Raw genomic sequence first — 23,186 nt, 5'->3', positions numbered from 1 at the left:
GAGGAGTGAGGATGGGACGGGACAGGAAGAGTCTTGCAGGCCATGCAGACCTGACGGTCTCACCTGACTCCGCCTGGGCTCCAGAGCAAGACTGATCCCAGGAGAACCTCCATGTTTGTTGAATTCACTGGCCCTATAATTGAATGTGTCAGAAAGCCTTATCCATTTTCCCTTCGAGATGGTGAGAGATCAAGGTTGTGACGGAAAATCAGGCTTGTGGAGTTGAATTTGCATGGATTAAGGAAGGTGCAAAGAATGCCACCCCCAGCAGCATCTGTAGGGAATCCCATGACTAAAGCAGGGCTCAGGTCTTGAGGCACGCTTCTGTCTGTGTAGACCAGTGGAGACCTCAAGATTCGTCCTCAAGTTGATGTGAACCAGTGTTGGACTCAGCCTCTCTAGCTTCCATCCCCTCTTCCCTGTTAGGGGCCGTCCTCCATCAAAGCAGGCAGCCTGTGGCTTAGAATGTCAGGGATTTTGGGTTCAGATCCTGGCTCTGCCACCTACCGGCTGTGTCCTACCAACGTGGGCAAATGACTTAACCTCTCTGTGCCTTACTTTCTCCTCTGTGGAGTGGAGATGCAGTCGCCCCCATGTCAGCGGCAGGGATGGCGTGGAAGTTTTCATATGCAATGTTTCCTGCAGAGCCTGGAATCCAGTGAGTGCTCTGAGTTGGCACATATAGCATTCCCACTCATGTTAGTCAGCTTAACCACTGCCAGGCTGGGCTGGGGACCTCAAGAGGCCACCATCAGTCCTGACCATGGCACTCTTGTGACACATCCCCTTGGAGGACCTGTCCCCAGCAGTCTCTGTGGCAAAAGACACTCCCTTATCCCCTGCCCCCACCAACTGCAGAACCTTGGAGCAAATTCTTTTTTTTTTTTTTTTTTTTTTTTTGAGACAGAGTCTCGCTCCGTCACCCAGGTTGGAGTCCAGTGGCCAGATCTCAGCTCACTGCAAGCTCCGCCTCCCGGGTTCACGCCATTCTCCTGCCTCAGCCTCCCGAGTAGCTGGGACTACAGGCGCCCGCCACCTCGCCCGGCTAGTTTTTTGCATTTTTTAGTAGAGACGGGGTTTCACCATGTTAGCCAGGATGGTCTCGATCTCCTGACCTCATGATCCGCCCGTCTCGGCCTCCCAAAGTGCTGGGATTACAGGCTTGAGCCACCACGCTCGGCCCTCGGAACAAATTCTAGTCTGATTTTCCAGTCTGACTCACTGAGGACATTGTCCCATCTGCTGAGTGTCCTTAACGCACTCACGATCTCCACGGAGCCCCAGGGGCCTCTCCAAGGGCGAGATGGAGAGAAACAGATGGTAAGGTGCGTCCCAGCCACCTGCTCTGCAGTGGCAGCCAGGGCTCTTCTCCAGGGGCACTGCGGGTTGAGGGGCTTGCCAGAGCTGAGGGCCGGGATGTGGAGCTGAAGACATGCCCGCCATCAAAAGTCCAGATGCCCGGGCCCATCCAAGGAACTGCCCCCCAGATCTAAGTCCCTAGGTAGGGCCCAGGCCTCTGCATTTATTAACTGGCTCTTGGGTGGAGCTGGTGTACCCTGAGGCTGTCTACAGGGGTGGGGGCTAAGTCCTTCTTTGTTCCTTTGATCAGGGCCGAGGCCGGCTCGTTAGGGCACAAGCTCCGAGTGGGAAAAAAGTGATGGCCTCACAGGAAAAGGGGCCTGGAGACCCGTCTTCCCCTTCCCCAACCCCAGCGGGAGCTGAGGGTCTCACAGACAGAAGAGGAAGTCCCGTTGGGTTTGCAGTTTATTAAGATAATCAATCAATTTCTTAAGTTATTCCTTTGTTAACCGGAAAACATCTCTGGAGAGAAAATGCACTCTCTGTGTAGATACATAAAAATGTATCAGTCATTTTGCCCCTCCCGGATGTGAACAGAATCTCCCCTCCTCACCTCCCCAGAGGGAGCTCAAGCCCCAAGGAACCTTCCCCTCCCCTTTTGGGGGTTACCAGGGGAGTGGCAGGGGCAGCCCCCAACTGCAGAGTGCGTTCAGGTCTGAGTGGGGAGGAAGGCTCAGAGGGGCATCTCCTCAGCACCCTGCCACAGTGCCGGCTTCTGGGCTGTTTGTTCAGCGGCCTGCTGGGCTGCCCCAGGCTGGGGGCTCCCCCAGCTCCCTGTGCACACTGCCTTGTTCCAGGGAGCCCTGAGCCAAGCCTTCGTCTGGCTCATGTTCCTCCCACAACATCCCACGGGCAGGGGTGAGCCTGCTGCAGGAAGGAGTAAGGTGCTGTCATTGCAGAATCTATCACACACAGGAACGCAGGCTGAGGATGGCAACCTGGTCCCCTCAGTGTCTCTTTACACTGACAGCTGAGCTCCGACTCCCTCCAGTTCAGACCCGACCTCACACAGGTGGCAGCATTTCCGAGAGCTTCACCGCCTCCGCTGGGCACTTGGTTTTGACATCAGGGGTGCTAGTCCTGGAGGCGGTGCGTGGACGGGTGTTAGCTGGGGACGCCCTGCAGGTGAGGCTCCAAGGCTGAGCACCCATCTTTCCATTTTGACAGACAGTGCCCCAAATCTTCAATACTGGAGGGCGTGGGACACTGGCAAGGCCATGGCTCAAAGTATTTCTAGGCCTTCCCCGCCCCCAATATAACCAACTCCAGCCCTGGCACCAGCATCCGGCCTTTGTCCAACCTCCTGGCTCAACGTCCGCCAGAGGTGGCTCAGCGTCTGCCAGAGGTGGCTCAGCGTCCGCCAGAGGTGGCTCAGCATCCGCCAGAGGTGGCCTTCAGACCTCTTGGTGCAACCTGCACGTGTGCAAAAGCCTGTTTTGGAAACACCCCAGGCCAGCAGCAGGGAAGAGAGGCACCCCTCTTCCCTCACACACGGCCTTGGCCACCAGCACGGAACACACGGGGCGGCAGGGCTCTCAGGGAGCGGCAGCCACTCCCACCAGCTGAGGCTGGGATGCCTGTGTCCTCGCACTGCTCGGGGCTGTTCTCTGCTTCAAGGGCACGCTATGGACACATTCTTCTCCCCTGACCCTGAAGGTGGCCACCACCTAACAGTGTGTGCCCCTACTGCCTTGCCAGCTTAAGTGCTAAAAAAAATAGATGCTTTTATTGAGTCCTGGACACCAAAACAAGGAGACCACCACCTAGCCTGTAGGTCAGGGCAGGCAGCCGAGAGCCACCTCCTTCCACATGGGTCCTTGGCCTGGCAGCCTCCCTGCCTGCCTCCTACCAGAGTGCCAGGCCGAGCTCATCCTGTCCGTCCTCCCGGCTCCTCCCCAGGGCTCCCGGCTCCTCCAGCACCCCGGGCCGGCCCCAGCCCCGTCAGAGCGTGGCAGGGCCCAGGAGGCTGGGGGCAGGGTCCTGGCACAGCTGCAGCTGCACGCTGGCGGTGAACCAGCAGCTGGGCCGGCCCAGGCTGCAGTGCAAGGTGGTCCGGAAAGTGCTCCTGGCATGCTTGGGGAAGATGATGGTGGTGCTGCGGAAACGCAGGGCGCGCGGGCGTGGCTCCAGGGTCAGCTGGCTGCGGTAGTTGCGCCACGTGCAGTTGGGTGCCGCCACGATGGTCTCGCTGTAGGCTGTGACGGTGGGCACGGGCACATAGAAGACCTTGTCCTGGAAATGCTTCTCTGAGGCGTACTTGACCTCGGAGTTGCAGCTGGAAAGGACAGGAGGGAAGCGGAGTGAGCCCAGGATGGGGAGCAGCCCGATTCCCTGCCCACAGCATGGACACGAAAGGGCCCTGGGCAGACGCTCTGAAGCCTAACTGGTGTGTGTTGCTCTGAAATGTCAAGGTCAAGAAGGTCAAAGAAGGACTGAGGGACTGTCCTGGCTTCACAGAGCCTGAAGAGGCAAGACAGCTAACCGCAGTGAAGGACCTCGACTGGATCCTGAACTGGGGAGAAAAGTAAGCCGGGAAAGGACCTTATCGGGACGACGGGTGAAACTGAGCCATGTCGTGTGGGTTAGGTGCTGGCATCACCGTGTGCACTTCCCTGATGTTGACAACTATGCTGCTATCATGGAGGAGGATGTCCCTGTTCTTGGGAGACACACTGAAGTATCTGGGGGCTAAAGGGCAGGACGTCACCAATCTCCCCTCAAATAGGGCAAGATATAAACAACCCGTGAATCTGTTTGAGACGCACATGCAACCTTTCAAAGAGTTTGAAATTATATCAAAATACCAAAAAGTCCCTTCAGCACCCCTGGAGGAGTCACTGACTAGCATCCCCCAGTTCCACGTCCAGAGCTTTAGGAAATCAAACTGCAAGCTCTGGGAGGGAGCGAATCCTCGCCATCGAATCCCCGAAGGTGATCACAAAAGACTTGTGACGGGATCAGAGGTCCTGAGGGCCAAGCTGTCCGTCCTCCACCCTTGCTGGGCTTCCGATGATCGAGTTTTGGCTTGCATTTTAAAAACTAGGCCATGAAGGCTGTTTGGGGATTGAAAAATAATTTAGAAGTGGACCCGTTTGTCTCCTGGGACCATTGCATGGCTGGCAGGGGCAGGAGGCAGTAGGTCTCAGATGCTTGGCTGGCCCCACTCGACAGGGACAAGCGGATGGAGAGAGCCCCATAGATATGTGGGAAAAATCACAGATCCCACAGTCCACCTTCAGGAAGCCTGAGCCCCAGCAGCTTCAGAAGAGGGCAAATTGACGTGGGATGTTCCCAAGCAGGGGTGCCTTAATTCAATTCACATGCCACCTAAGATGTCATGTGCCTGGGAGGGCACCCAGTACACTTACAGTGCAGTAGCTCAGGGGTGGCCTCAAGAACCTAAGTTACAGTCACAAAGAACATGGAGCAGCTGAGTGTCCCCTAACTCTTGGACAACAGAGTGAAAAGGGGGCCTGAGTTGCCTGAATGGTTTGGTTGTGAATACCTAACAATCTGGCAGGGGCTGGGCGCAGTGACTCGCACCTGTAATCCCAGCATTTTAGGAGGCTGAGGCAGGAGGATCACTTGAGCCCAGGAGCTGGAGACCAGCCTGGGCAACATAGTGAGACCCCATCTCTGCAAAAAAATACAAAAATTAGCCGGGCATGGGGCTGCACACCTGTAGTCTCAGCTACTCAGGAGGCTGAGTTAGGAGGATTGCTTAAGCCCAGGAGGTTGAGGGTGCAGTGAGCCATGATCCCACCACTGCACTTCAGCCTAGGTGACACAGTGAGAGCCCGTCTAAAAAAAAAAAAAAAAAATCTGGCAGGAGAAGGGAGGGAGAGTTAGGGTGCACAAGTGGTTATGTTTATATATTTTCCAATTTTTCTGAGAGGTTGGATTTAAAATAAAAGCCTGTTGGAGCAGACGGTAAATGGGGAAATGGGAAATGGCTGAATAGGCCTGGGGTGGGGGCATGGGGTGGATACAGGGGGTCTCTTGGGGTCAGAGTCTCTTAAAATCAGTTTTGTCTCTGGCTAAGACACGGCCATTCCCAGAAGGCAGCACCCAGAGGGGCCGCCTCGAGGGTAGGGAGCCTCCTGAGCCCCCAGCCTGGCCTAGTCCCCACCCCCATCCCACAAGAGAGTCAGGACCAGCACCCAACCTCCCACCCCCTCCTCCCACACAGAGCCCAGTGGCCCACTCACCGGATCTCATGCGTGGGTTCCGGGTTCACCTTGATGCTCTCCCCAAAGAACACCGGCAGCATGCGGGGCCTCATCTCCGGCGCCGGGGGATTCGGGAGTTGGGAGGAGGGCTGTGGGGAGAGCCAGGGACACAAGGTTATGCAGCCCCTTGTCGCAGTGGCCTCAGCTCCCTGCTGGGCACATAGGACCACCTGACAGCCTCTGGCCCTGGCTTGGTCTGGAAGCTGTTTCGTGGGGCCCATCAGGAAGCCCACCCCAGAGCTCCTCCGTGGGATCCAGGCGTTCAGGGGTCTGCCCAGTCCCCACCACCAGCCTGGCCCCCGGCTCCCAGATCTCAACAACGGGTGTGGTCACGGCCTCTCACTGCAACCTCCAGGCCACACCCACCCCGGAGCCCAGCTCAGAGCCCTGGAGAACTGGGATCCCTCTGTGCTCTTTGCCGGGCTGAAACCATACTGGGCCTGGAGAAAGGGTTCCGAGCCCTTCTTGATGCCACCCAAGGCTCAGGTAACCTCCAGAGGGGTAGAGACCCCACCACATCTGTGTATGTGGCACACCTGCCAGGGAGGGACACACAGGTGGGAGCTGGCCAGGCCTGCAGAGGGGCACAGGAAGCCGATCAGAATGGCAGATGTCTGCAGGAGAGCAGGGCGGGCCTAGCCAGCATCCACATCTTCTAGAAATGGCACCACATCTCCCTGAAGACAAGGACTGGATTGGACATGGGCGTGTAACCCACACTGGGCCAATGAGAGCTACCCAGGTTCTCCTCCAGAGCTGTGGAGACAGCCCCGCTGTGGGGGCTAAGAATGTGGGGCAGGGGTTTGGAAACCATGTGGAAATGGAGCTACACTGAGGAGAGCAAGAGTCAAAGATGGTGAAATATCAAGTCTTTCTAACATTGTTCAAATGCCTGGATCAAGCCACACCTGAAACTGTCCCTCAGTTGTGAGCACCAGCAAATCCATTTTGAGGGAGGCTTCAGACCATTTGAGCTGCCTTTCTGTCACTTGCAGCGGGAAGAATCTTGGCAAGGTGGGGAAAGAGAGTTCCATGGGAAAAGAAGCCACCCACAGTCCCTTCAGAAAGAGCCCCTTCAGACAGACACAAAGAACGCACTCTCTGTTACCCTCCCAAATCCACCCCACAGCTCCACGCTGGGAAGTTCTTTCTCTGGTCTGTCTTAAAGTCTGTCCCAAAATTCCACTCCCTGTGGAAGCAAAGACCATCAGGGCCATGCCCCTGCCCGATGCTCCTCACAGGAAGTGGCCTAAGGACCCCCACCCCATCCTGCTCCTCACAGGAAGTGGCCTAAGGACCCCCACCCCATCCTGCTCCTCACAGGAAGTGGCCTAGGAACCCCTATCCCATCCTGCTCCTCACAGGAAGTGGCCTAAGGACCCCCACCCCATCCTGCTCCTCACAGGAAGTGGCCTAAGAACCCCTATCCCATCCTGCTCCTCACAGGAAGTGGCCTAAGAACCCCTACCCCATCCTGCTCCTCACAGGAAGTGGCCTAAGGACCCCCACCCCATCCTGCTCCTCACAGGAAGTGGCCTAAGAACCCTTACCCCATCCTGCAGCCCACCTCCCCCTCCCCCCAGCTCAGCCGCTGGTTCAGCCCCAAACTGATTCTGAAAACACAGACCTCTGGCCTCTGCTGCCTCTCCTCATGCCAACATGGTGACACTTCTGCCCTCCCCTACCCTACTCTTCCCTCCTGAACTGTTCCCTGCCAGACTCAGCCTCACAGGCCTTTCCCCTCTTCCACCTACCCAAGAAAACCCTGTCCGTCTACACGTGGGGGTCCTTCCGGGCCAGCCCAGCAACGCGAGTGTCTTGAAGTGGAAGTTTCACTTAGGGCAGGGCCAGGAGGCTCTGCTTCTAAAGCCTTTTTTTTTTTTTTCTGAGACAGGGTCTCTTTCCGTCACCCAAGTGCGAGTGCAGTGGTGCAATCACGGCTCACTGCAGCCCTGACCTCCTGGGCTCAGGCGATCCTCCCACCTCAGCCTCCCACACAGCTGGCACTACAGGTGCCTGCCACCATGCCCCAGCCAATTTAAAAAACAGTTTTTGCAGAGACAGGATCTCACTATGTTGCCCAGGCTGATCTCAAATTCCTGGGCTCAAGTGATCCTCCTACCTTGGCCTCCCAAAGAGCTGGAACTCAGGCGTGAGCCACCACGCCTGGCCCCTAAAGCCTTTTAAGGCAGCCCTAGATGTTCTCCTTGAGGTGTTGCTGTGACATTCAAGTCACGGCCAACCCGTGAGGAACACATAGTAAGAGCCAGAAAGAAGCCCTTGCTCTTCAATGCCATTGAGATTGGGGATGCTTGTTACGAGGCATCCCCCCGCCTGAGCAGCCTATGCTGGGATAACAGGGGGCCTGGCAAGGCCACTCCCTAGGACCTGTGCTGGAACTACACGTGCCCGCATCAAGGGCTCAGGGAGGTGAAGGGCAGGGCTTTAAATAACCCGCCTATTTTTCAGATAGCTTGTTCATCACTGAGGTTATGAATCATAGACCCAGAGCATATGAATAGCATAGCTTTGGAGAAAGCATGAGTGTAGATTCGAAGAGATGCTCGCGGCCATGGCAGAACGTCTTCCATTCAGCTCACTCACTGCGCACCTACTGTGTGCCGGCACTGCGCTCTGAACTGCTGCTACAGTGGTAAACAGAGAGGGTCTCCTCACCTCATCAGAGATTGCTGCCTGAATCCCCTACTACTCTCACCGACGCCCCACCAATGGACTAAGATGCCAACTGTCGGGAGGGCTGTGATCGTCAGGGTGACGAGGGCACGAGAAGGGTTTGACCACCAGGTAATCAGGGAGGCCTTCCCTGTGCAGTGCCACCTGGGACGTGATCTGAGGGGTGAAGCCGAGTTCACTGTGGCCCCAGGGCCCACAGGTCCTGGCGCCCCCCACATTGGGCACCGGGGCCACCCAGCCACAAACAGCACCCAGGACACCCACACGCCCTCAGCCCTGCCTCCCCCTGGCATGCAGGCCACCCTGGGACCCTGTTCTAGGGCTTCTAATACAGAGGCCACTAGCTACATGGGGCTGTTCAACTTAAATTCTTTACAATTCAGCAGTCCTCGTTACATTCCTCAGTCACACCCGCTACACACTGGCAGCTGTCGCACTGGCCGGGGCAGATCCAGAACACGCTCACGGTCTCAGCAAGCACCCTGCACAGGCTGCCCTAGGGGGATGCAGGCTATGGGTGAGGTTTCAACCGGCAGGCCAGCCCCAGCCCCAGCCCCAAATGACCACTGCATGCTGTGTGCAGAGGCCCTCAAAGTAAAGGCCCCCAAGATGGCCCCATCAATGGCTCTGCTCTCCTCAGAGCTACTCAGGCCGCTGGCTGGGCAGGTCCTGGGTTTGCCCCTGGCTCTGTCTGCCTGTGTCAAAATGGGGAGGGCTGGAGGTGCCTGGGGTAGAGGCAGGGACCCAAGGGAGGTCACAGTCTGGTCTCAAACATGCAGACCCTCTCCCTGGGAGATGGGGCATGGCCCAGTGTGGCCAGGACGAGATGGACCCACAGAGGTCCTTGAGAGAAGCAGCGAGGGTCAAGGCATGGACACCAAAAACACAGCCAGAGGTAGCTTCCCAAGGACAAGGGCAGTGTGGGTCAAATAGGGTCCCCCCAAAACCCCATGTCCACACAGACCCTGTGAATGGGATCTTATTTGGAATAAGGCCTTTGCAGATGGAATTGAGGCTCCTGAGATGAGGTCATGTCGGAGGAGGGTGGGCCCTAAAGTCAATGACTGGTGTCCCTACAAGAGTGGACACAGGATGGAGGCGGTGGCTCACGCCTATAATCCTCTGGGAGGCCAAGGTGGGTGGATCACCTGAGGTCAGGAGTTTGAGACTAGCCTGGCCAACACAGTGAAACCCCGTCTCTACTAAAAATACAAAAATTAGCCAGGCGTGGTGGCTCACACCTGTAATCCCAGCTACTAGGGAGGCTGAGGCAGGAGAATCGCCTGAGCCCAGGAGGCAGAGGTTGCAGTGTGACGAGATCGCGCCATTGCACTCCAGCCTGGGCAATGGAGCGAGATTCTGTTTAAAAAATAAAAATAAAAAGCGGATGCGGATGCACAGGGACAATGTGGAGGCAGGGATGGCAGGGGCGCAACCACAAGCCAAGGAGCACCTGGAGCCACCAGGAGCCAGAGAGGCGGGAAGGAGCCTTCCCTGGGGCCCTCTGAAGCGGTGTGGCCCTGCCACACCTGGATTGGAACTCTGGCCTCCAGAACTGTGTGAGAATAGAGTTCTATTGTCTCAAACCCCCCAGTTTGTGGCAGGGTTTTTTTTGTTGTTTTTTTGTTTTGTTTTGTTTTTGTTTTTTTTACAGCGGCTCTAGGAAGAGCACACAAAAAGGCCACATGCTAAAAATCAAGACAGGAACGAACCCTGGGGCCTGTGCCTCCCAACCCTCCATGAAGGCGCCGGAGCTGGCTGAGACCACCCGTGGGTACCCGGCCTGGCCTCCTCCCATCTTGATCAGGGACTGGGGATGGCTTGTGAAACCAGTTTATCGGTGGAGTCCTCCCAGGGGAATGGGAGAGAGGGGCCAAGCAGGTGTCAATCAGGCAAGGCGGGGGCACAGCCATGACCAGCTGGGGCCCGTCACACCAGGGGCACAGGAGTGTGGCTGCCCCAGCACTGGTCCCATCTGGGACAGCAGGCTGCTGGCCACTGCTGCCCCACTCCTGGGGGTGGGAGTCACCTTCTGGGGAAAGAAACTCCCTTTCCCCCAAGGACGGGTCTCTAGGAAATGGGAGAGCTGCCAGCCGTGGGCAGCCGGGGTTCACGGCCACTGGGGACGGAGGCAGTGAGGCACCGTGCACAGCGGCCGTGACACCTCCCTGACCACTGCCACTGGGACATGGCACTCAGCAGGTTTTGCTTACGCATTGATTTCTCGGTTTGCAGCCCTCTCCCTGCTCTCTGGCCCTACCTAGATTATGATGCCCCCGTGGATGGGAAGGCACGGTCTCCATCCCCTACACCCCAGCGTCTAGTGCATGGTGATGCTCGGTGCTTTGTTCTCGGCTGAAGAGGGGACAGCTGGCTCCCATGGGGGACAGCAGGCGCTGGGGACCCTATTCCTCCAGGCTGGTGCCTGTAACCATGGCGACCACACGCACACCGGCCTCGGGCAGAGGGAGTAGAGGGCCGACCGAGCCGGAACCATGAACTCAGAGCCAAGTCCTGCCCGGGCCTGGCTTGATATTTCCTACCTCTGTCCCCTCCCTGCCGCCCCCATACCTGCCTGGACAATGAGGATGGAGAGCTTTTTGCGCTCTCACGGTGCCGGGCACCATTCTGGGCACTCGCCACATATCCTACTCATCTGATCCTTATAAAAACCCCAGCACACAGCTGCTGGCAGCACCCCTATTAGCCAGATGTGGAAACCAAGGCCCAGAGTGGCGAAGTCATTTGCCCAAGGCCACGCAGCTGGAAGAGGCAGACCAGCGCTGGACGCTGGTGGTGCGGCTCCAGGGCCCGGGCCCTCACCCTCGTTCCTCCACTGCTTTTCATGCCCAGGGGCCTGTCCCATCACTGCCCCCTCAGCTCCAAGCTCCCGTGACACAGGCTCAAGGCTTCCCACTGGGGACCTCTGCCCGTTTCTCTCTCGGCCCCTTGTCTGTGACCCGAGGCTGCCTCTGTGCTCCCGCTGCTCTGTGCTCCCACTGCCTCTGTGCTCCCGCTGTTCCCTGCTGCACTGGCTCCTTCTCAGTCGGCCTGGCGAGAGCCAACTCAGAGTCTGCTCCAACTCTTAGGGGCATCCTCTGTGGGGACACAGGAGCTCCCATCTACTGGCTTCCATTGCAGTAACCCCTTTGTGTTTCTGTCACCCCCAGAGAAGCAGCTCCCTAAGGCTGGAGTCCTCATCACTTCTAAGCCCAGGGCCCAGCACATCTCCGTCCCTGCAATATGGGGAGGGGAGGCTCCACACCTGCAAAGCAGCCCCTGCCCCAATCCAGAGAGCCCCAAGGCTGGGCCCATGCCTGTCTTCAAGTCTGGCAGCAGCCTGTGGACAAACATCACCAGCAGCCCCATCCCTGCTAGTCACAGTCACCCCAGAACAAGGGCTAAGGACCACAGGGAGAGGATCGAAGCCCCCAGCAGACGGCCTCGAGATGGCCTCGAGGTGGCCCCATCTCTCCCTGGCATTGATACAGAGTGAGTGGCCCAAAAGAGCGGCAGCTGCTCCCTTCCTGGGTGTGGCATGCTGAACAACGGCCCCCAAAGCTGTCCACATCCTGATCCCCAGGACCTGGGAATATCTGCAAAAGGGACTTTGCAGATGTGATCAAGGATTCTGAGATGGGATACGGTCCTGGGTCACTCAGGTGGGCCCGATGTCATCACAGCATTCCAGGGGGTCAGAGTCGGAGAGAGGCCAGAAGATGCTGTGTTGCTGGCTTTGATGAGGAGGAAGGGGCCACAAGCCAAGGAGCATGGGCCCCTCTAGGAACCAGAACAGGCACAGGAACTCTCTCTGAGCCTCCAGAAGGAACCAGCCCTGCCGACACTTTGATTGTGGGACTCCTGACCTCCAGAGCTGGAACATGACAACAAATTCCTGCAGTTCGAAGCCATTCTGTGTTTGGTAACTGGCTGCAGCAGCCATAAGAGACTACTAAGCTCTTAAGTGACTCGGGCCAATGACTTCCCGTCTCTGGGCCCCCACGGCCTCTGCGTCTCTGAAGTGGGGAGATAGGAGGACCCGGCTCCCAGGCTTCGGTGTGGCTGGGTCAGAGTTGGCAGCGACGTGGAACAGCGCCCAGCTCAGGGGTGGCACTGGGTGCCAGTGGGCCCACAGCAGGGCTCCTTCTCTCCCATGAAGGTCTGGGGAGGAAGCGCCTCTCTGGACAGAGGCATAGCTCGCACCCTTCGAACCTAAAACAACGGTTCTCCTTACATTCAGGAGCAAGCAAGCATCATTTCAGGACAGTCACTTCACAAAAACAAGGCAGTGACAAGACTGGCCCATCATCATCTTCTATGGCTCACCGTTCAGTCAACACTGACCCCAGCTGCAAGACTCTGTATGACTCCATGTTTCTAGAAATAATACACACTCCCCAAAAAATGTTATCTGAAGCTTGGCATTTTCCCAAGTGTGTGCAGGTGTTTGTTTGCTGAGCACCTACTGTGTGCTGGGCCCGGTGGGAGTGAGATGAGGCACAAGAACCCCCAGGGCCCTTCTCCCGCAAGAGGGGGTGACATGAAGCCACAGGGGAGGAGAGAGGACGACACCGTGTGGAAGGGGACAGTAACATGGCCACTAAGGTTTGGGGAGGTGTTTCTTCTGTCCAGACAGGTGGAAGGGCTGGAGGGAGAGAGAGGCAGCCTGCTGCTGGCGTGACCCCCCCGTGCGCTGCCAGGAAAGGCTAACTCCTCACCCATCGAGCAGGGAGGGCTTATTTCAGAGGCAAAGCCTTTGTGCTGTGGCAGAGCCCCCGCCCCAGCATCTCTCCTTGGTGCACGCAGAATGAAGACACTGCCAAACCCTCCGGATACCGCCACACCTGGAGCGTGGGCGCCGACAAAGGCAGCCGCCTTCCGCCAGGTCCCGCTCCCTACCTGGCTGCCAGCAGTCGACAAGGCCTACTTCACAGGCTGGCCCGGGAAGCCAGAGCTCTGGGCACCATTTGCCAAAGGGTCCCGCTGAAAAAACACCAAAATCCACCCAAGCTGGAAGCACTGCCCGGGAGATACCAGAAGCTGTGGCAGCCCAGACCAGTGCAGGCTGGCGTCCCGCGGGCCTGGGTGGTGAGACAGCTCGGGAAGGCCCCGCCAAGGTCCAGGACACTCCCACGGAGCTGCAGGGCCAGATGCCAAGGGAAGATGGTGGCAGCCACCAGTTCAACTGGAGGCTCGGAGCTTCGTCTTTCTGGCTGCAGGGCTATTTGAACATCGAAATGGTCGTGGCGCCTCGCGGACTCCAGCCAGCCTGGGGAGTGGGCAAGGGAAGTACCTCTCGCGGCCAAGAAGGCAGGCTGCAGCCCTGGAAGTCCGACTTTCCAGCCACGCGGGAGCGAGATACTCCCGAAAACTGGGTCACACACAGTCCCATGGGGGCTGGCAGGGCAGGGGAGGGCCAGGGAAGGAGTCGAGCACACGCACACAGGACCTGTCATTGCTCACCTGCCCTGGCCATGCGGCCACCTTGAGCACAGGAAGCCCCTAGACAGACCCGCTCCCCACTCCCATCCTCAGCTGGTCTGCCAGGCTTCAGTGCCCTCCCACAGGCCCAGGCTCCTGTTCTGGTCTAGACAGAATCCGGTGAGATACCCTTGGCTGCCCTCGGTTTGCTCATCTGTGAAACGAGGCTGTGCTGTCGGCAAGGCCCACACTCTGGGGCTGGGGGCCCATCAGGGATGCCCAAGGCACAAGCTGGCGGTTTCCTAGGGGGCTCAGCATCCACCTCGAAGCTCTGGGATGTCGGGACAGGGAAGAACGAGTGAGTCTCAGGCACATGGGAGAGTCACCCAGATGCCATCCTTCCCTCCCCACTAGGAGGGACAACAGAGCTGGCCCAAGCCCAGGTTCCCAGCTCCTTCCAGGGTCCAGGGCAAGCCTGTTGTAGCCTGGGGAGACTGGGCTTACTCCCAGGCTCCTGGGCAGCAGGACGGTGTTGGGGGGCGGGACAGGCCCTGGAGGGTGTTGGGTCCTGTGGACACTCGCCAAGGGCCCACCAGGCCCCACCCGCTTGGCCCAGGAGCCTTCCCCAGGAGCCGCTGGGGCGGGGATGAACACTCACTGGCTGGAAGTCAAAGTACACAGGGGCTCTTCGGAGCTCCCCACCTTCCTGGCTGCTACACAGGCCATAGCCCATGGGACGGTGAAGAAAGATAGCCGCTCTGTTGTCAAGAGCTCAGTGCCTCGCAGTGACAGCCTGCCAGACCTGGAGTCTGCGCCTGGCTGGGCAGGGACTCACAGGAAGGCACAGCCTGGGTGACACAGGGCCATCCACAGATACTACGGCCCAGCTCACTGAACCATGAGCTTTCACACAGGAGCCAACTAGCGGCCCATCAGTGCAGGAGTGGGAGGCAGGAGGAGGTACCCAGAGCCCTCCCATTGCTGCTCCTGGAGACAGCAGGACAGCCAGGGAGCCCCACACGGGCCGCAGGAGAGGTGTCCTTGCCAAAGCCACATGGAGCCTTGCAACAGCTTCCCCTGAGCTCAGCCCCTGACCTCCCTGGAGGAGAGAACCTCCGGTGCTGTCAGAACTTGATTGTCGGGGATATACAGAGGGAATCTGAGACCAAAGCACATGGGCTGGGCTAATGTTAACCTGGACCATCACCCATGAGGAAGATGAACCAAGGAGGAGGCATTTAAGCACCAAGAATTCCCACCCTTCTGATGACAGCCTTGGCTATTGGCGAATCCTGGGGCAGGGGTGGGTCTTTCTCAATCTCCCCCAACGTGGCACAACGGGGCACCTGAATGTGATTGTCGAAAGGACACAGTCTGCTTGTGGGGGATCCCAGGAGACCCTGAGTGGATCAGGCTGCTCCCTGGAGAGCCAAGAACTATCGAGGGCCCAGCAAGGAACCCACGGGCCCAGGATCTGACAGCCAAAGCAGAGAAACCGTGAGCAAAGGGTGAGAAACGTCACAAGCTTGGAGGCGGTGCTCCGGCTGGGCTCCCTCCTGAGATGGGCAGGCCAGAGGCACCCAAGTCAGCAAGACGGGTGTGGCCTGCCTTGTGTCCCCCACAAGGGTAAGTTCAAGTCCTGAACCCTGGTACCTGCAACTGTGACCTTATTTGGAAAGAGGGTCTTTGCACATGTGATCAAGTTAAGACAAGGTCAGATTAGATCAGGGTGGACCCTGATCCAAGGACTGGTGTCTTTATAGGAAGAGGGATATCTGGACATGGGGACACACACAGAGACAAGAAGGCCGCATGAAGACAGAGGCAGAGACTGGCGTGATGCGGCCAGTAGCTAGGAGAGGCAGGTGGGACGGATGCCCCCCGAGAGCCTCCAGAGGAGTGTGCCTCCGCCAGCAGCTTGATTTCAGACTTCTTGGCCTCCAGAACTGTGAGAGGATGAATTTCTCCAGTGTTAAGCCACCCAGTCTGTGGCACTTTGTCACGGCAGCTCTGGGAAGTGAGTGCGGGGACCCACAGCTTTGCCAGTCAATAACAGAATGGGGGCTGCCAACCTAGGGCACAAGAATCACTTTGCGCAGGCTGCAGGGCTTCGGGCAGGGTCTCCCACTTTCCCCCTGACACTCGGAACACTGTCCTTTCTCAAAGATACCACTCACAATGGTCAGGCGGCCTCCCAGATAGGGACCCCCGTCTCTGTACACAAAGAACAGCGAACCCAGATCCTGCCCTTATAAAGGCTGGATTTGCTGCAAGGTGGACAAATATCCCCTCTGGATTCCCGTGCATCCTAAGATACAGATGGCACACCAGAGGTGTCTGCCGTTCACGTACCGTGCCCCACAGGGAGGCCGAGCACTGGAGGGCAGAGAGGACAGACCACACCTGCCCCCAGGAAAGCTGCCCCCAGTCTGTCTGGCAGCATTTTCCCCATGCAGGGGGCTCCCTTGTTTCCAGAGCACCTGGAAGGCCGTGAGCCTCTTTGTCTTCTTTACATGCTAAAGCTACAGCTATAGCTTAGTTTCTCAGCTGGGTAAGCCTGCCCCTGAGACCAGGGCTGTCAGACGCTTTGCTGAATTTCCGCTGGAGGCCTGGGATTGAGCAGACGCGGCTGGAAGGAGGCTCCAGGGCTTCCGGCTTTCCCTTCTCTCTTCTCCCTCCTCACAGCCTCCCTTTCTGCAAACAGGCTCCTCCCTCCCACCTTGTCCTGACATACCTGGCTGTCTTCCACCTTAGCTTGCTCAGACACCTTCACAGGAACACACCTGTGAGCCTGCCAGGGGGCCATGGGGGCTGATCCCTGTTTTCCTAAGTCCATCTGTTCAGCCATCTGTTCATCCATTCATCATCCATCCATCCACCCATCCATCCACCCATCCATCCATCCATCCATCCATCCATCCATCCATCCATCCATCCATCCTTCTATTTATTTGCCCATCCATCCATCCATCCATCCATCCATCCATCCATCCATCCATCCATCCTTCTATTTGCTCATCCATCCATCCATCCATCCATCCATCCATCCATCCATCCATTCTTCTGTCCATCCATCCATCCATCTATCCATCCATCCATCCATCCATCCATCCATCCATCCATCCATCCTTCCTTCCTTCCCAACCCCAGCACTACCTCACTAGCTCCCTTCTCCCTCCTCTGTCATACTCAGTTTCACCATCACAGACAAGAAGCAGAAATGAGAAAATCCAAGAGTCCCAGGGGTCCCAGCCAAGGTCCAAAGGGATGGCTGAGACCACAAGCGGTCTCAAAGAGCTGGGCACCCCCGGGGAGTTTTCAGGGATGGGCTTCTCTTGGAATCTGGGTCCAGGGATCCAGCACATCTTCCTTAGGGAAGTTCTCATGTACAGTCTTTAGAAATCCACCCACTGCATAAACAGACTGGGAGAGGCTGGATGGAGGGAGGGAGCCCTGAAGGTGACAGAGCCCAGGCCACCAGCTGTGGGTGCAGTCCAGGGCCAGAGGCCCCGTTTCTGCATCTGGGAGGTGGCAACAGCTCAGATCTGTCACCACCTGCCATTGCCCCATAACAGGCTGAGTCCTTTGCCTGCCACAGGGGGGCTGTTCATTTGAACATGCACCCCAGAGAACACAATGTAAGATCCCAAATGCCACTTTCAGTCTCCCTGAGTGCAGTGAGATGACACAGGGCTACTTCTCGAAACTGCCCATATTCACTTGCGGAGATAGGTCTGCCTCAAAGTCATCCTCACTCCTCCACGATGCCAACCCCTAAATGCCCACAGCTCTGCCGGGCAGGGCGGGGAGGAGAAGAAGGGTATGGGTGTTTGCTCAATCTGCAGTCACAGTCCTGGCCCTGGGAGCTCACAGGCAGCAGAGGCAGCATCTGTCCTGCTCAGCTGTGTCCCTCACCCACCCAGCTTTAAACATCTGTGGGCTGACAAATGCCCATCAATCAAAGAGTGGATAAAGAAATTGTGGTATATATACACCATGGAATACTACTCAGCCATAAAAAGGAATGAAATAATGGCATTTGCAGCGACCTGGATGGAATTGGAGACCATTATTCTAAGTGAGGTAACTCAGGAATGGAAAACCAAATACTGTTATTTCTCACTTATAAGTGGGAGCTAAGCTATGAGGATGCAAAGGCATAAGAATGACACTATGGACTTTGGGGACTCAGGGGAAAGGGTGGCGGGGGTGAGGGATAAAAGACTACCAATTGGATTCGGTGTCTATTGCTTGGGTAATGGGTGCATCAAAATCTCACAAATCACCACTAAAGAACTTACTCATGTAACCAAATACCACCTGTTCTCCCAAAACCTATAGAAATAAAACATTAAAAAATAAATTTTAAAAAAATGTGTGGGCTGAATGCAGCTGACGGACAATCCCCTCTGCCACCAGGCCAGTGGGCAGGCTCCGCTGTTCTGGGCCATGCAGGAGACAAGTCCCCACCCGCATGGAGGCGCGCCCTACACTGATGCAAAAGCGCCACCTTCTGTGTCCCACACGGGCACCCTCCTCACTCAAGTCTTTCATTTGAGTTTCTAATTTGGGGAGTGTGGAAGCTCATGATGCCTTTTTAAAAATAAAAATAGAACAGTCACAAGTACTTTTTAAAAGACCAAATGGAATTTTAACTTTTGGCCTCAGCTTCGCCTCGAAGTCACTGACCTGGCCTCTCCCAGCCCCTCCGGTGGCCCCTGCCTCTTTGTGGCTCCTGAGGCATTTGGTTACATGCGTAAGTTCTTTAGTGGTGATTTCTGAGATTTTGGTGCACCCATCACCCCAACAGGCCAAGCCTAGCTTGCTCCTGCCTCAGAACTTTGCACGTGCCATTCTCTTGGACTGAGCACACCTCAGACCTAGCACTGTAAAGTTCGTACCCTAAGTGTGTGTGGGTTTCTGTTAACCATCACCTCCCTGCCCACCTGCCTAAAGCTCACTTCTCACCCAGCTTCTGGCCTTAAGGGCACTTCTCCATCCACCTGCTGCTGCCGCACACATTTCAGCTGGTGGCTGTGTCTCTTCCGCTAGGATGCCAGTTCATGAGGGCAGGGACCGTCAGCATCTTGTTCACTGCTGTGTCCTCTAAGGCCCCAAACAGAGCGCGACACAGAGTAGGTGCTCAGTAAGTTCTGGGGGGACCAAGGCCTGATTCCCAGCTCTTCGACTGGCTTGGGAGTGATTGCGAATGTTCCCAACTTTGCTCCAACAGTGAGCACGAAAAGCCCCTGGTGAGTGGGGACCGGGTTCATTCATATCCAGCCTGGCCCCCAAAGCCTTTGATTTCCTGGGATTGATCTTGCAGCCAGCTGCTTCCCAGATACCCTGCCTCAATGGGTGGGGTGTGTCCAGGAGGCAAGTCCAGCTTATTCAAACAAAGTGGGGGGCCTCTTTAATGAAGTGAAGCGTAGGCAGATTTAACATGCATGTCCGTCCAACCTCCTAAAGTAGGTGACAAGGTGGTGAGGACCTCAGTGGCTTAGATTTGGGGGCAGGACTGCAGTCTACCCCAGCAGCTGAGGCATATGCCACCAACTTTGATCAGAAAGCTGGTGTCGGTCACTGGATACTGGAACAAAGACACCCACCCTGCCAAACGCAGTCTGAACCTGAGGCTCACATGGAAACCCAGCACCGCTCACCCCCACCTCTTCCTCGGGTGTTGGAAAGCATCAGCTGCGTGAGGCACATCAAAGGTTCCGCCTCTTTGTCCTGAGACAATATGAGGTGCCGATATTTGCACTAAAGAGCACTCTCCCCGAGTCGTCAGCGAGTACTCAGCAAAGTTCAGCAGGAGTTAACGGGGAGGTGGGGTGCCCTGCGGGATGGGCGAGGGGTGGTTGGGCATGGCCACAGCGGCAAGCCCCAAAGCTGAGAAGAGGGGGCGCCAGGCAATCCTTTCTCCCTTTTATTCAAAGCAGCCCTTCAAACCCGGTAGGTAAACAGACATTTTGTTTTCCAAAAAAAAAAAAAAAAAAATCACAGGTAGTTAATTAGTCGCACAGTGAAAAGGGGAATAATATGAGGTTGAAGGGCAGACTCTGCAGCCAGGCCCAGCACAGCCGCTTCCTGGCTGGGCAACTTTGGGCAGGTTGCTAACCTCCTCTGTGCCTTGGCTTCCACCTCTGGAAAACGGGGCTAATTGGAGTGTAGGCTTCATGGGAATATAGTGAAAATTAAATGAATTGATGTAAATAAAGAGCTTAGGACAGTTGTCCTGGCACACGGTGTGAGCTATCTAAATGCCAAGTATCATTATCCATGAGGAAACAGCCCCAACAGCCCCGGGCTTTGCTTTTAAGCCAAATTAAAAGATCAGGGCAACACAGTTCCATACCTGGCATCCAGCGAGCAGGAAGGGGAAAAAATAAAGTCAAGTAGAACAGCCAAGACAAGTAAGCCAGCCACGCTATTCCTGCGGCAGCCACGGGCTGGCCCGGATGGCAGAGACTGCTTCCAGAAAACCCTCTGTAAGGAGGCTTCTGGGTCACGGAAGGAACCAAGGAGAAGGCGCTTTCCCCGTCCGTTTTCTCCAAGCCCCACTGTGCAAGGCGCCACGGGGATTCAGTCCCAACCTGTGCAGCCCAAATGTGTGACAGTGCCAAATCCCAGACGCTCTGGCAGGAAAGCTGGCCTTTCGACAGCAAGATCAGGTTCACTGCAAACAGCCCTGGTCACCTCTGTCAACTCCTGGAAGTCCTCACTGCCCCTTCCACCCGCCAGGCTCCCATAAAGAGACCAAAGTTCAAATTCGCTGCATGATTTGGTCTAAGATAGTGACTCCTCGACTTGGCTGAACAGTACAATCACCCAGGGAGACAGACTCTCCTGATGCCGAGCTGCACCCCTATCAGTTCAGTGAGACTATCTGGGCGGTGAGTGTGGGTAGGTTCTAAAGATTCTCCAAGTGATTCCAATTGGCGGCCAAGTTTGGGACCCACCAGGGGAAGAAACAAGCAAGGTATGAATGAAGGTCATGTCCTGAGGCTTGAGGCGGGGAGCCACTCCTTTCTGCTGTGGGGAGGAGGATTTTCAGCTGGGGGGAGGCCTTTTTTGCCCTGTGAGTGCCAGGCAAGTATCCCTGGGGCCCCAGGAAAGGGGAGTGGAGCCAGCACACACGCCCCAGCAGAAAAGCTGTTAAGGTGGGCAGGGCGCAGCCAGAGAGCGGGCAGGGATGGGCCATCACTCATTTCAACTTGTCATTTCCTCAAGCTGCAAAGGCACCCGCTGGGCCCACATGCTTCCCCGCCTGCCAGGGGGGCGCCCAGTCTCAGGCCAGGCGCCAAGCTGGGTCCCCACCGGAGTCCACCCCCAGGCTGGGCTTAGTCTGGCAGGAGACAAACTCCTGAGTTTCCTGACCCGGGGTTCCAGCCTCCCCCTCCCGCCTAAGCTCCACGTCAACATGCCTTAACATCCCGGGAAGGAAGGGATCCTGTCTGGATTTGGTTATTTAAAAAAAGAAAGAAAGAAAAGGCTTTCACGTTGGCAGCGCCTGGACAGTAAACAAGGCACCCGGAGCAGCAGAGGGGCCGGGTCCAGATGTCTGCAACATGCCGGGCCTCTGGGCGCAAGCCCACCTAGCCAGCAGCCAACTTCTTTGGGAATTTCGGACCGTCCTTTACCCCGCCCCATGAGCCCCCCATTATTACTGACAATAGGAAGAATCACTCTGGAGGGAGGCCTACTGCCAGGGAGCGGTCTCCAGGTTCAGGGGTCAGCCTGGACCTCCTCCCCCTACACACCCTGGTCCCCACCTGAGAAGCGTGGCTGTCACTGGCCACCTTCGTGGCTGCGGGGCAGGGAGAGGAGGAGGTCCGTCCTGCTTCTACAGTAGCGCGCGTCTCGAGGGGCAACCCTCACCCACCCGCCCGCGCGGTCCCCCGTTTGGGAGCGAGAGTGCCTCCTTACCGCTCTTGCCTCGCTGGGTCCCGGGGGCTCCGAGGAGGCGCCGGCGCCCCCCGCGCGCGCGTCGAGGATACCGGGCGCCAGGGAGTAGAAGGGTGGGCTGGGGCTGGGGCTAGGGGGCAGCCCGGAGTCGGGGCTGTCCAGCAAGCCCTCCCGGCCCTGCTCCTTCAGGCTGTCCTCCATGCCCTGCAGATGCAGGTGGCCCACCATGTCTGGGGGGCGCGGGGCGCGGGCCCCCCGCTCCTCCGGGGGCTTCTCCACCGCGCTCCGGGGCACGGGGCAGGCGGCGGCGGGGCGAGGGCTGCGCGCCCGGGGACCTGCGGGCACCGCGAGAGGCGGCGATCAGGCCCGGCGACCCCTGCGCCCCTGATCCCCGTGGGCCTGCAGCCTGCTCGCCGCCGCAGGCCGCGCTCCTGCCAGCGTCGCCGCCCTCGGCCCTCCGCGGCGCCCGCCCGCCGGGCCCGGCCTCGCCTCCGCGCTGCGCTGCGCTCCCGCAGGCCGGCCCAGCCCCGAGGCGCACGTCGCCGCCCGGCCCTCTCCGCACCTCCCCGGCCCGCGCCTCTTTTTCTAGGCGCCTCCTCCTCCCCCTTCCTCTCCCCGCCCCGGCCTGCGCGGTGGGCAACCGCCCCGGGCCGGCGCCTCTGCCGAGGCCCTCCAGCTCCAGGGGACTGCGCGCCCAGCCAGCAGCCGGAGTCCCACGAGGCGCGTGTGTCCCCCACTCCCGAAACAAGCACCACACTCGCGCACCGAGGGTGCCTTGTGGGGTCCCCAAGTTATCCCAAGAAATACGAGTAATAATCATCATCCTATTTCGTGGTGCTCTTGGAGGTTTTCTCAGTCTCATTTGAAGTCCCAATAAAAGCAGCTTGAGAAACTTTATTTTAGAGAAGTTTTCTTTTTCTCTGTAACTTACAATCGATGGGGAGGAGTGCCACCACCGCCCTAGTACTGGCGTCTCCGTTACCCGCACAACCAGGGCCAGCTCTTTGGGCCTTGAGGGTGGAAAGCATTGGGTGGAACTTGTGGGTGGGGGGCGGCGGCGGCGATGAGAAGCACTTCCGGGAATCCCCAGGCATCTGGCTGTTCCTGCATTTTTCTGGGAAGGTCCTTGCTCATGAACAAGGGTCCTGCTCGTCTTTCCCTTCTTTTCCTTCCTCCCAAGAGAGAAGAACACGTGTTTCCTTTCCTTACTGTTTTCTTATCAGATGCCTGGCAAGGCGTCTCCGCATTTCCAGCGCCCAGCCACACAGACGCCCCCCACCTCACTCCTGAGGATCCATCCTTCCATTCTGCAAGCGGGGCAGCTGGGGGTGTCCACGGACTGCTTTGAAAAGCAGGAATGTGGGAGAGGCTAATAGGGCGAAGAGAGCAGAGGGAGACTCCAGGAAGGGTGAAAGTGTGCACGGCACACTCATTTCCATTCTGCTTAGAGCAGAAAGCCCAAGCGGGAAGCCGGGTGTCAGAATCCGTTCTTTGGACACCCTCAAACTGAGGGCAGCACTTTGAAGATGTTCTCAGGCTCCCATTCTGCACCCAGCCTTGGCCGGACCTCAAAAC

The 23,186-nt window shown here is 57.5% G+C and overlaps 1 protein-coding gene across 1 annotated transcript; it reads right to left on the bottom strand.

Moving 5' to 3' along the window:
• Positions 1-1,751: 1,751 nt before the first annotated feature.
• On the bottom strand, positions 1,752-22,043 carry RFLNA (refilin A). Its single transcript, XM_050748172.1, has 3 exons — positions 21,633-22,043; positions 5,568-5,677; positions 1,752-3,634 (listed from the first exon to the last, which is right to left on the bottom strand). The coding sequence occupies exons 1-3, from the start codon at positions 21,837-21,839 to the stop codon at positions 3,301-3,303; spliced, it is 651 nt and encodes a 216-aa protein (XP_050604129.1). The 5' UTR covers positions 21,840-22,043; the 3' UTR covers positions 1,752-3,300.
• Positions 22,044-23,186: the final 1,143 nt, after the last annotated feature.

The sequence above is a fragment of the Macaca thibetana genome, chromosome 11, assembly GCF_024542745.1.
Source record: "Macaca thibetana thibetana isolate TM-01 chromosome 11, ASM2454274v1, whole genome shotgun sequence".
In the NCBI taxonomy this organism is placed as follows: domain Eukaryota; kingdom Metazoa; phylum Chordata; class Mammalia; order Primates; family Cercopithecidae; genus Macaca; species Macaca thibetana.
The sequence above is the reverse complement of the archived record's forward strand: the minus strand, read 5'-3'. Positions and strand labels throughout refer to the sequence as shown.